This window comes from Hydractinia symbiolongicarpus, chromosome 1 (genome assembly GCF_029227915.1).
Source record: "Hydractinia symbiolongicarpus strain clone_291-10 chromosome 1, HSymV2.1, whole genome shotgun sequence".
Classification (NCBI taxonomy): domain Eukaryota; kingdom Metazoa; phylum Cnidaria; class Hydrozoa; order Anthoathecata; family Hydractiniidae; genus Hydractinia; species Hydractinia symbiolongicarpus.
In genome coordinates, this window is record NC_079875.1 from 4421893 (window position 1) to 4435964 (window position 14072).

Here is a 14072-nt window from a genome sequence, read left to right on the forward strand (position 1 = left end):
TGTAAGTCTTAGATTGTGGCATCTAGCTAGTTATATATTCAACAAGAAAACAAAACTAAAGCTAGCTTAGATGGATAGCTAGCCAAGTATAAAATATGTTTTCAACGTTTTAAAAATTTAGCAGAATATTTTTTTATAAACAACCCATTTAAAAAGACTAGGTTTAAAACTGGACCAAAAATTAAGCACCTTGCTTAGCAACCTTTAGTCTTCGTTTTTTTGCTACGATTCCCTCAGCTAGGAACTTTCATAGTTAAAGTATGGCGAAAGTTAATTAATATGCCGTAAATGACGGAACAAGTGCCACCTGCCGAATAACCGCCCCTGCCATAATAAGCGCCCCTCCCCCACCCACAAGAGGCATTTTTAATAAGCGCCTCTGCTTGAATAACCGCTCCCTCCCCCTATAGCCAGAGGGGGCTCTTATTTCATCACACGGCTATCAGAAGGGGGCGCTTATTTGGAACAAGGCATAAAAAAGTAAAGATTCAAACCAGGAAGACGAAAACATTGAGATAGAATAATTTTTGTTTAGATGTTATTCGTTAAAAGTGAAAAGAAAGAAATAAAATGACACATTTTACTTGTTTTTATTTTAGTAAAGTTAATAAGCGCCCCTTCTTAAATAAGCGCCCCTGCCGAATAAGCGCCCCCCCCCCCCCCCCCCCTAAACATAAAAATTTCAAATAAGTTCACTACTGATAAACATGATCCAAGCGTCAAGGTCTGGTTTGCATTTTCAATAATTATAGGTGCTAGCTACATAATTTCTTCTTTGGTTCGCACGCTTTCAGGATTTTTAACAAAAATGTCTTGTGGGATAATTTAATTTTAGCTGTAAATCTTTTTTGTGGTGTTTTCAGACCCAAAAATGTTTCGAAAGGTGACATTAGCTAGCTTAAATGTGACTGTTGTGGATAAATTTTGCACAAGTGTGATGTGTCTGCTAGCTGGAAATAACAAATCAACAAGGTTTAAACTTTTAAGGTGTCGCATCAGTTCTTTAAATTGAAAAATGCAATTAGCTAGTCTGACTAAACTTGGAAGAGCATTTGTTCTTTAAGTAGAAAAATGAATAAAAAATATATTTATTTTTATTTAATAATAGTTTATTACGCCTGCCTATTGTACATGTTAGCAAAATAGCTAGCTAGCTACATGTCTTTTTTCACCTCACCTCACCGCTAAATTACTAAAAGTTATTTTTACAAAGCTTTAAGAAAGAACTTTTATTTTCATTAATGTCAACAATAGAAATCTGCTAAAATAACATCTTTCTTAAAAAATATTTACTATTGCTCATATGATTTTTATCAACCTCGTCTACCAAACACTTTCAATTTTACCACTGCTAACGTCTGTCTAATGTTGGCAGGTCATCAAAGAACCGGCAAAAAAACGATCCTGTATTAAAAAATAGCAAGTCCTATGTACAAGGTTCATCTAAATCTTCTGAAAAAAAATGTAATATGATATTTCATCAATACTAAGAAGTGCATTGTGCCGAGGCGAATGATCTGTCTTTGATTACGTCATAACCGCCTTGAGCACATATTGTGGACGTTGTCATGGCGAAATGGTATAAACAATATTTAAGCAACATGTCAACCAAGGATGAAAAAAAAGCATTTCTTGACTAGTCATGTATTCGAGCAGTGACGAAGATGAAAATTATCTCGCTCAATTTGAAGATCTCATGAAGGGGGTGGACGTGACTTACAAACGCATTGAAACAATGCGTCTCGCAGAAAATGTTTTAAGCAAACTGAAAGATGAACAAATGTTGGCGATGGATTGTGAAGGAGTACTTTAAAATGAGATGGTATCTTTGATACAACTTGGAGCGAAGAATAAACCTGTATATTTGTTTGATATACAGCAGCTGGGAAATAAAGTGTTTGATCTGGGCTTGAAAGACCTACTGGAGAATGAGCAAGTGTGTAAGGTGCTTTATGGATGTCCTGGTGATTATACGTCGTTATACCAAGGAAGTGGTGTACATATGAGAAACATAGTCGACCTGCAGGCTCTGGAATGGTATTGCAGATGCACAAAAAACGGATCTTACGAGTTGCAAATTAAAGGTTTAAAATTTGCAGCTGGGCATTACGTCGACGATGAAATACTCAAAGGTATGGGTGTTTATGACATAGACAGTGTGAACACGGCAAGTAAGAATGTTTTCAAATATTATTCCGATGTTTACAAAGAGCGGCCATTGCCCAAATATTTAAAAACATATGCTGCATTAGATGTGAAACTCATCTGGCTGCTCGTGGATGGACTACAAAATGTTGTAGATATCGATTTTGACGACGAAGACGATGATATGCTGAAGAGTTTGAAGTCCGTCTCGATGAAATACGCACAAACCCGCTCGACAAATGTATTTTATGGTTTCTAACGTTTCTTTATATCGTTTCTGTTTAGAGATAACTCACAAGTGCACGCTAAACATCAATCCAGTGTCGTTACAGGTTTAGTCCTTAATGTGAACTGACTGTTACCTGTACGACCTTATTTTTAAAAGTTTAAGCCAGGGAGAGAGGGTAAATCCAAATATCGGATTGGCGTTCAGCGAGACATTGTTGTTATATTTGACATTCTTGCGTAAATCTTTCTGTAAAGTTATGTAAACATTAACATCACCTTTTTAAAAAACCAGATGTTTCACGCAAGTTTACTTAACATATTTCCTGGCTTAGTATTTCTCTTCAAATTACTAGCAATGGTTATTGTTGAAGACTCCTCCCTGCAAATCCAACAATTCAATGGTTAACATAATCAGTGTGTTGTTATTTGACTCTTGCCCTGATAAGAGATTATAAAACTTTGGATAATGTTTTCTTTCTTCACCTTTCTAAGATATTATTACCGTCTTTTTATTCATCCTATTCCTTTTTATTTTTGTTTTCTCAAATAAAAACAAGAAAAACATGAAGCGAATTCAAAAGTACTGTAAATTTTGTTTTGTATTCTTGATGGCTACTTTCTCGGTTTCGGGTACAATTATATTTGTTAAATCATCTATTAAAATTTTAAGAATCTGCCCTTGTGACACGACATTCTGCGTTTTTGTACTCCGTACTTTTGAAATGTAAAGTCTAATTGATGATAAGGAAACTCTGACTAGTTCACTTCGGAGTATGCATTGTTAAGACAGCTTTCTGAATGCTTGTGGAACACCACATTTAATATTCAGAACTATCATATATTGTCTTCGGAGGCCCTAAAGTATCATCTAGCTATTGCAAGGATGTTGACGGAGGGGCAAGAAAGCTAGCAGAATGCGCAATAAAAATCTAAATTTGTTATAATCACTATTTATTTGCGACGATATTGTAAGATGAATTTGCTGTCAGAAAACAGCTAATTTACAATTCTTGAAATTTAGAAATTTTTGCTAGGGGAACCACCTTAACAATTAGACGAACCATTTTTGTGTATTGAAAAAATAAGATTCCTTTGATTAGCGCGTGCTGTTTCAGAAAACAGATTGTCAAGCCTTGGAATGAAAAAATATTCGCGACCTGGTGATAAATTCCTAACTTTTCATAATGCCATCAATTGAGTAATACCTTGTTCGTACTCTCTGGTGCCTAATAGACCCCTTGCTATTATATTAAAGTGGTTTGCTCGCCCCTTAGCCATTAGATCTGTCAATATATGACAAAAAACCTTCTTTGTGGTCGATTTGAACGCGCAAGACAGGTATATTTTTTTGCTAACTCTATCCCCTGCCTCTTAATTTCCTTAGAATATCCCACCGTCGACAAGATTGCGGACGAGGTTGTAATTCAACGAGAAGACTTTTTGTGCACCTTTTTTTCATGATATTTCCCCCGGGGAAACAGGTGACGGTTTATGTTAATTAAAAAATTGCACATGCTTGTTTCCAGGCTTCTGTCACTTATACCAAGAATACCTGGAAACGACTTTAAAAAATTACACAAATTCTTATACCATTACAGGTAAAAAACACTTGAGTAGAAATAACAGCATGAGAACGAGGTTAGGACGCATCATTGACGATCGATTACTCGGTGTTTTGGTGGTGGTGGGAGCGGCTGTTGTAAATGGATTTACTTCTAAAAAAAAAGGTGGAGAGCAAGTTTAACCTCTACGAAGAAGGGTGGTTAACAAGCTAAGTTTAACTCGATGAATATACTCGATGAAAGACAATGAATATGGTATAATTTTAGCATTCTAACCAACCTTGTTTCCAGCACCCGTTGCCTTTTTTGTATCTAAACGCAAGACAACAGGCCCTGGAATTTAGGTTGCATGCTATTTTTTGTACAGTTTTCGTGAAAAAGGTAAAACAGGTTTGATATCGAGTTTACAGCATTACGCTTTGCCCAATAATTTCTTGGTACCAATGTTTTTGAATACTTTTTGAGTGCTAAAAGTACACTAGAAACAATAAAAAATTCTTACTGTTATTGGTGCTGACTGTAGCAGAATAAAAGTTGTATGTCTTGCTTTGACCATACTGAGACTCTTCAACTGCAATGCCAATATGATAGTTCGTATTAGCTGAAAGACCAGTGATTGTTACTTGCGTGTCATTCACAACAAGAAACTTGTCGTTTGAATCCACTGTATCAGAGTATTTGATGCGATATTTTGTGGCATATGGGACAGGATCCCAATACATGCTAATGCTATCCCTGTATCGGTTTTGAGTTGTTCTTCTTCTTGGCGGTGGTGGAGCTAATAAATAGTTTGGAATAGTACGTGGTATATATAGGTTATATGTACGCTCGTTCTCCTCCCTGAGACTTCACATAGCATTGTTCCTAGGAGCTCTTTAAGATAAACCATATTAAAGAGCTCTGTGGACGAGAATGCTTTATAGCACAATAGTTTTACCTTCTAAAAAAAATTTTCTTGAGCTCTAATATACGCTAGTCTGTAGTGTTGAATATCATTGAAATGTTCAATAGCAACCTCGTCCCAAGGGCATCTTGTATCTTTTCTGACCCCGGGACAGATACAAGATGCCCTGGGGACGAGGTTGGTTCAATAGCTCAACATTTTTGGAATATATCCTTCTCTATAACACACTACTACTCTCTTACTAAAAACAAAATATGCCATGAAATTTATTAGCAATCTGGGGAAGAGGTTGATTTATTCAATAATCCAGCTTACCCACATCAGTATTTATACGAGAAATCTTCACTTGGGTTTCTCCACCCCTGGTACCGTTTAATGCTACAGCTTGTACAATTATCGCGAAATCTCTTTCAGTCGGGAAAAGAGGGTTATATCTAAAGAGCGTTGCGTTATCATTGGGCAAATTTGTGGATTGGTCCTCTTTCGCGTTGTCGTCAGCAACGGTCGCTATCACTTTGCAGTCGGAGGTTTTCTGAGAAAATGAGTTGAAGTGACACACGGAGATATCGTATTGGATAGATTTGACAATCGGATCAGTTGAATCGTAAACATTTTTTGGCGTCTTCCAACATACTCTACCCTTCATTCCACAGGATGTGTAAGAAGCCTCTTGTACACAAAGTGATACGCTTCTTGGCTTCCCTGGCAACGCTATTAGAAAAGAAAAAGGAAATTTTTTTTAAACATCAAAAAACGAGCAATTACTGTTGTGGTTAAGAAGATTAAAACCTGAGATTTGTGCACTTCGTGAACTCATCACATGTCTGGTCTTGTAAGGAACATGAACAGATGAACCATTTTCATAATGTTCACGATACTCAATCGCGACAATAGAATCTGCAAGCAGGTTTTTTACAACAATAGATTCTGTTGGTATTGCGTCGAGTTTAATGGGTTGGGGTACCATATTGGGCCGATAAATAAGCGAAATTGTAGCATTGTACGCAGTGATGGTTTTTGTACCGTTCCGGGTTAATTCAGAAGGGCTGATTGTCAGATATCTGTAACCAACGTTAGCTAAAAGAAGAATGTATACTTTATTAGTTTTGGCAGGAATAAAATTTTTCTTTTTTTTTTTTTTGAAAAATCGAAATGTCAGAGTATTTTTTGTGAATCGCGAAAAAAAATTCCGCAAAACTTTAGCTGTCAATATACAAGGCAATGTTTAATGTTAAGAATTCTGAGACGACGGTTTTTTTGCATTGCGAATTTTTTTTTTTTTTCTTTTTGTAAAAAATTCTGAAATAAAGTAACTTTAGTTACTATAAAAAAAATACATCTGGTCTGTGTATTACACACTCACTACATTCATGGACGAGTTTTCCCTCACAAATAAGCTTAGACGCCAACAAATGTCTTAGTGCAAAACCCTAATTTAAATCCACCAACGAACACAAAATTATGCATCAAAACAAACCCACATAAACTTTTTAAATAGTCAGGGAATTAATTATGTTTGTTAGGGTGAGTGAAACCATTTGCACTTACAACTTTACAATATATAATGGCCACACGAGCGAATAGCAATAGAAGTATAACCAATTAAGAAGCGCGCTCAGTATTCCGGCCGTAGAAATTTGTTCGCGTGATTTTTTCGCATCACTATTCCGATAGCGTGGGTGGTAAGAAAAATTACCCTGGACTTCCTGGCCAGAAAATCTAGAGTTGAAAGTCTTAAAACATGTTTTGGAAAGAGAAGAGAAGTGGGAACCTCGTCCCCAGAACTTGTTAAGCTTTTTATATTTTTTCAGCCCATCTAAATATAAATGGCCTAACAAGTCCTAAGGACGAGGTTGGAGAAATGGTTAATAAATTAATTCCATTGAGACTTTTGTACTCGTATTACTAAAAAATTTACCACAAGGTAAATAAGCCAAATGCAACCCACCCCTGCACACATGCGCATAAATTACGGAATTTAAAAAACATTGGAAACTCGTTTATTGTTACACACTTACTGGCTTGTACAAAAACAGTTAAAGCACTTGCAATAACCACGAAACGAATCATCTTGATGTTTACTCCTAGAGAAAACAAACATAAAATGCTAAAATATTTTTTCATAAACACAACTTACGGTAAATATTTTCTTATTCAATATATTTCAAAGACGTCAATCAAAAATCACAACCCTTACAATTAATATTTATTATTTTCTTAATAATTCGGATAAGTAGGATTATTTCACGTGATGCGAAGTAAATGAACTTATTTAAGAAGTAAATTCAATAAACCCGAAAAAGTATAAAATATAAACTCTTGACATGTGAGTTCCATAGATTACTACATATTCAGTAATTTGAATATTAATTTTTTGAGTCAAGCGAGTGAAAACCGGGTGATTAGAAATTAGATACTCCATCTAATAATTGAATAATGTTTCCTTCGCCATAGTAGGATTATAATATAAAAAAGAACATATAAAAAAATACAATAAAATAAATAAAACTTTACATCGTCAGGTAAGTATTACAGAAAATGAATAATAATTGGATTAAAAAGATTCTTTCTGAATTAATATAATATACAATTCTTACTCAGTGGCAGGTTATTCACAATATATCTTTTAATCTATCTATTTATTATATATATGCAAAGTTTATTTTATTTGATAGTTAGTGAGTCTCGAAATTCTCAAAAGACTGAATAAGACCCTGGGCATGAGTTTGTCAATCCTAGACTTCCTCGGTTAGAGTTTAGATAAAGTAGTAATGCATTTTAGTAACAAATATTTTTTTAACTTTAGATATTTAGGTAGAAGTTTAACATGTAAAACATTCAGTTTATAAAACGAGTTCGTTCTTCTTTTTAACTTCTTTCTTGATCTCTCCTGTTTCAATGTTTGCTTGAAAAAAACAATTCTTAAACAAATTTTTTTGAAATATTTTATCTGTCACGACAAGAGCCTGTTTACCCTCCCTTTGTTACGTTTTTTAAATAAACATATTTTTAGGGTTTGTATCTTCAAAAGAAAAATTTAAGCTTAACCCACGTTTTTATATCTTGAGAAACGAGATACTTCTTTGCATGAGCTTTTCCAATTTATAAACTTGGATTTCAATTTATATTTCAGTACAATGGTAAAAATAGGTTAAAAACTTTGAATAAAGGTGAATAAAGGTAATTTTATTACAAGAATAAAGAATAAAACATGTGGTCTCCTTACACTTAAATAGCAACAGAACCACTCACCTTATATTCAGAATCTTGTGATCGCGGACTTAAAACTTAAAAATAAAAACAAGAATTATTATTCTTTTGCATGCGTTTATAAACCATTTGCAAACCTAGTTAGCATGTACGCTCCGGAACGATACTTTTTGTAAGGTTATTCTCTTGGGAGATTATTCCCTTCTCTCCTCCGCAGTTGTTTTTTTTGTTTCAACAACTAATTCTTTGACACCCTTGGCTCAAAATTTTGAGCATGTCAACAAGATTACCTTTAATTTTTGTGTGTCAATATTTCTTATTCACTATGTCTCTGCTGGTACGCTTTGTATACGTGCACAGTTAACAAAAAATTACTACCATACGTGATAACATTCTTTCTACGCAAGACAACGGACAAACATATTTCCTTAAAGCTTTTTTTGTACCTCGACTGCGAGAAGAAGAAAAGAATATGGAATGGGTTTGATACGACCTCCTTAATATCCTACCAATGGTTTTGTTAATACTGCGGTTAACTGAAGAAAATAAGCGTAACATTTAAAGCTTTTTATATATACTGGAGATTTTCAGTGACTAGTGCGGATAAATGCTTTCTTATTTTAGAAAGAAAAACAAAGTCAGAAGTTTGCAAAGGAACTTTTACAATTTTGCTTTGCCTTAGCGAAGAAAATTTAATGTTTTGAATTTTTTTTGAATAACGTATGATGGACAAATTTCTTACATGTTCGCAAGAGCCGTCTATGGGGATAAATTTAAATTGGGATCTTGAAATGACATTCGTTATAGAGAAGTGTCCGCTCTAAACCGTCCTCTACATAGAGTTTGACCCACATTCCATACTGAGTGTTCATTGTAGAGAAGTGTCCGATAAAGGATGTACGTTGTAAGAACAGTAGTAGAAAGAAACATATATAAATAAATGGTCTTCTTAAACTTAAGAATACGATACAATGTTTTTTAAATTAACTAAAATAAAGTTATAAAACTACTTACGTTAATTCAGAATCTTGTGATTGCGAACTCAGTAAATTGTTATACGGGCTTCTAAAAATCAATTGCAAACATTGGTTATCATACAACACTCCGGGAAGGTGCGCTTAAATTGTTTATCAACAAAAAAGTTTTTAAAGAATCTGCAATGGAGAGTTAACCCTTTTGTTTGTGTGCTTTTTTTGCCGCAGCGCTATAAAAATGGAATGAAAAAAAGGATTTTAATATTTTATTAAGTTTTTCTGATTTTTCCATTATTTAAAATTATGATTTATGAATTGCACAAACACAGTGGTTGGGTGGTTAATAATCGTACATCCAGGGCATCTTTCTTTGCTTAACCCTATTTGGTCGGGGGGATTCCCCCTCCCCCCCTAAGGGATTTTTTGAATAACTCCTTAATGCTATGTTGCATGGCTACGATACTTACTGAGTTTTAATATTTATCGATTAGACACCTGCATGCCAAATTTTTAGGTCCTGCACCTTTCAGAGGCTTTGATATTGGCTATTACTCGAAACTACCCCTAAAAACCTATATGAATCCCTTCCAATGGGGAAAATATAATAACTCTAGTTAGGATTATCCTTAGAACTTGAAACTTACAACACAATTTAGTTTCATCCAGAAGAATCATTTTGCATGTTTTAAACTCGTGATTAATCCAATCTCCCGATTTTTTCGGATTTTACCCGAAAATCGAAAAAATCCGGATTTTCAGGAACTTTTTTGCAACTTTTCATGCGATCTATAGTGGCATTTTAAACAAATTTCAAGTTTTTGGTGACATCACAAAAATGTACTGACACAAGCAGAAATTTATTGCTGGCATTTTGTTCCTTTTATGACGTACTATAAGTGTGCTAAGTTTGATGCAATTCAAATTATAGAAGCAAATAGATCAGAATTATATCAGAAATAAAAATACTGCCATTTCTCTTTTTGTATCCTCGAATAACCATAGAAATATGCGCCCCCCATGAAAGAAGAAAAGGAGCGGCAAAAAATCTGTTTTCTGACAATTTATAAAACTTAGGATAATGGTGTCATTGTAGAATTTGCTGTGCGAACCTAACTTTTATTGATATGATGAGATACAATTTAAGAATTGCAAAGAGGTTTAAAATTTATTTTATTTATTTATCATTAATATTTTTACAGGATATACATTTCAGAAAATTCTGCTTAATAAATGTATCCTGTTAAAAGAAAAAAGATAAAATAAGTAGTAGTGTATATGTTTGTTTTCGTGAGTTTTTTTTCCTGAAGAGATCTAGCATAATTTTTTCTTGCCACAAAATAAAAGTTCACAATTTCAATATCCTCGAATATAAGTAGAGTAACAATTAAAAATTAGTAGAGTAACATAAGGCGGTTTTCCACCAGTGCGAATCTTTCCATCGCTCTAAAATTACACAAAATTTTAGTGCGACAGGAGTTCTACGCTGCAAATGAGTGCGATAGCATGCCAATACAAATTATTTTTTGTGCGAAATTTTCTTATGTGAACACACACATTTCAAGATGGCAGACAGTTCAGAAGAAGAAGAAGCTGTAGCTGCCTTAATAGTCATTAGAAGTATAAGGAAAAAGAGACGAAGAAAATCGCCATTTTCTTGGGTTCGTCAAATTTATAGAGAAAGAGAATTGAAAGGAGTGTATAATCAACTGCTTTAAGAAATGAAATTGCACGATAGAGAATTTTACTTTAGGTATCTAGTAAATTTTAGTTCCAAGTTTGCTTCCTTTTGATAGTTATGAAGAGCATTTCTATTATTTCTTTCTTTGAAACTTTATTTAATATTTTATTTCATAGATTTCTTCGAATGTCTCCTGATAGATTCGAACATTTATTGTCTCTGGTAGGTCCATCAATCCAAAAAAGAGACACAAATTTTCGAAATTCAATTCCTGCAGCTGAACGCTTGGCTCTTACTTTACGTTATCTTGCCTCAGGAGATTCTCAACAATCTCTATCATTCAACTTTCGCATTAGCGCGAGTGCTATTTCACGAATTCTGTCTGAAACAGCTGCAGCAATTTGGGAGAACCTAAGCGAATATGTAAGACCCCCTATGTCCAAAGAAGAGTGGTTAAGAATCGAAAATGAATTCGAAGACACGTGGAATTTCACACATTGTATAGGGGCAATCGATGGGAAACATATTGCCATGGAAAACCCTCCCAATTCAGGATCGCTCTATTACAATTACAAGGGGTTCTACAGCATCATACTGTTAGCAGTCTGTGATGCTAAGTACAACTTCATTCTCGTAGATGTAGGACAATATGGAAGTAACAACGACTGTGGTGTCTTATCAAAGAGTCAAATTGGAATGCAACTGGAAAATCAATCCCTTCAAATCCCACCACCTACATATCTAGCTGGATGTAAATTTGACCCATTACCTTATTTTCTAGCTGGAGATGAAGCTTTCCCCGTAAAGAAAAATATGATGCGCCCATATCCTGGCAAGCTGAACGAGCCTGAGAGAGTATATAACTATCGCCTCTCTCGTGCCAGGCGTATTATTGAAAACGCGTCCGGCTTATTGCGGGCTAGATGGAGAATATTTAGCCGCCCAATAAAAGCATCGGTAAAAAATGTTGAAAATTTTACGCTCGGAGCAATTGCTTTACACAATTACTTACGCAAAACTGAAGCTGCAATGTATTGTCCAAATGGTTTTGTCGATAGCACAGACACGAATGGGGAGATTACGCCTGGGGAATGGAGAAGACAGGTGGGGCAGAACGAAGGATGTCTTTATGACTTATGTAATGTACGGGGCTCCCGGCCAGAAAGAAGTGCTACAGAAATGCGGGAAGCAATCAAGGATTTTGTGAATAGTGAAGAGGGTGCTGTTGAATGGCAGTACCGACATGTAAGGCGTACATAAATATTTTGAAAAGACCTTTTACAATGTTGTATTTACAGTTTTGTTTTATGAAAAAAACTATTGTTTTTCATTCAACAAATTTGTGTAATACCCTTTATGATCGGTTTTATCTTCATGCAATGGCTGCTGTTGCTGGTATACGGGGCTTCCATAGGCGTTGAAATGGAGAGAATTACCAAAACTAGGAGTTGAGGGTGGGGACATCATGTGTATCTGTCGTTTAGGCTGCGACCCATTCCAAGCCTCCATTTGACATTCATAGATTGCGGTTTGAATTTTGTGCTTTAGCATAATCTTGCTTCGCCCAGATACTTGTCTTAATTCTTCAGCAACCATTTCCCCAAACAGGCCATCTGCGTCCTTTTTAGCACTACCACGTTGAGTTGCTTTCAATGCAAAAGCCTCGCCGATCCTCTTCAAAGCAAACGTTTCTGTTTCTTCTTTCGTACTCTTACGCCCGCTCCACTTTGTTAAAGTAACAGATGGTGGATCAATAGTTGTCATCTGGGCCAAACTTGGTGATTTTGTAGCAGGGTCATTCTCGTTATTTAAATAATCTTCAACCGCTGCCTCCGAATAAGAATCAATATCTTCCTCATCCTCCGGAGCCGCTATATTTGATTTTGTGTCTCTCATTTGATAATGCTTATCAAGCCAAGATAAAAAAGAGTATTCTTTCAAATCTTTGACACATGATTTAACGTCAGCCAAACCTGATCCCGATGCAGATTTCTTTTTTAGGTTATTCTTTTTCTTGCTGTATCTTTTTTTTCAAGTTGTCCCATCTTCGAATAGCTTCACCTTAAAACAGTTGAATTTAAAAACATTTTTTTCCAAATAAGTAATAGAACAAGCTGAATACGCTCAAGTTTTAACAGCGCAAAAATGTGGCGCCATTGAACTGACAAACAAGGATAAACTTTACCCTCTTCACATCCTAACTCCTCCTCAACATTCTTCCAAGCATTTGCCACTCGATCTTTTTCTCGATACTCTTGTCGTACAGACAACTTTTGTCGTACAGACATGAAAAATTTCGAACAGCCTCTGCTAAATATTTATCTTCCCTTAAGTCGCACCTATTTGTTTTTCCCTTTTTAAAAAAACTTTTTTTACAACACTGCTCGGTTCACAACACATATGAAACTATTTCTTGTACTCAACACGTGTAAGCATGTGCTGAAGTTAAATTTCAATAGAATCTATTCAATTTTTTTAAATGGACATTCGGTATTTCTTTGAAGTTGCACTTTTGGGCGAAAACTCAGAGCGATAAATATCAAAACTTTTTGATAATTGTCGCTCTGACTATCGCGCTAAAATTGGGCGATAAGAGCAAAAAAAGTGTCGCTCTGCAATTTCCACTAGTGCGAAAAAAGATCAATGGGTCAAAAAAGCCAGAGCGATAAGAGAATTCGCACTGATGGAAATCCAGCTATACGTTGCGACAAAATATTCGAAACCAGAAAAAGATGCCAAAAACTAACTCGAAAAATTTTCAGAGCTTGTTTAATCTTTTTTAATAAAATCTTTTTAAAGTTGCTCTCGACTTTGTTTTGTTTGAAAAAATTGAATTTTTTCGAGTTACTAACTCAATCAAAATTTTTTCTTCACTTAAATTTTTCGAGTTACCAATTTCATCAATTTTTAGTGTCACGTCACAAATTTGCATTTATGACTTCATAATTTAAACATTTACTAACTCGAACTTTGTAACTCAAAGTTCGTAACTCGAAAATTCCCCACCTCCTTTTTTTCGGCGACGTCGATCGATTTTGCCTATTTTCGTTGGTGTCCAAACTCGCAAAGGCAAAATCCTTCTGCTGAAAAAGGATACGAGAAATGTCTGGCCGAGGTTGTTGGAAGAATGCGCACCGATAAAAACCGCATAATAACCCTGGTAAGTCGTCCACGTATTACTTCCTGAATTTAAAGGAGATAACATATTCGCGTTAGACCTATATACTTTTCCAAACCTTGTGGAGATAATGATTTCCCATTCCCCATATACCCGCTTTCAGCGCACATTAACCTAGCACACCGTAGTAAGGCGCATCAAAGTCTGTTGTACAGTGTAGCAGGCCCTTCCTTTCCCTGTAGTAAAAGTAGTA

At 35.2% G+C, this 14072-nt stretch overlaps 1 protein-coding gene across 1 annotated transcript; it reads right to left on the reverse strand.

The window, feature by feature from the left end:
• Positions 1-3558: 3558 nt before the first annotated feature.
• Positions 3559-9161, reverse strand: LOC130632051 (uncharacterized). The gene is made up of 7 exons (XM_057444445.1): positions 9064-9161; positions 8092-8126; positions 6858-6923; positions 5629-5916; positions 5155-5550; positions 4438-4713; positions 3559-4088 (listed from the first exon to the last, which is right to left on the reverse strand). The coding sequence occupies exons 3-7, from the start codon at positions 6907-6909 to the stop codon at positions 3958-3960; spliced, it is 1143 nt and encodes a 380-aa protein (XP_057300428.1). The 5' UTR covers positions 6910-6923; positions 8092-8126; positions 9064-9161; the 3' UTR covers positions 3559-3957.
• Between the last annotated feature and the right edge of the window lie 4911 nt (positions 9162-14072).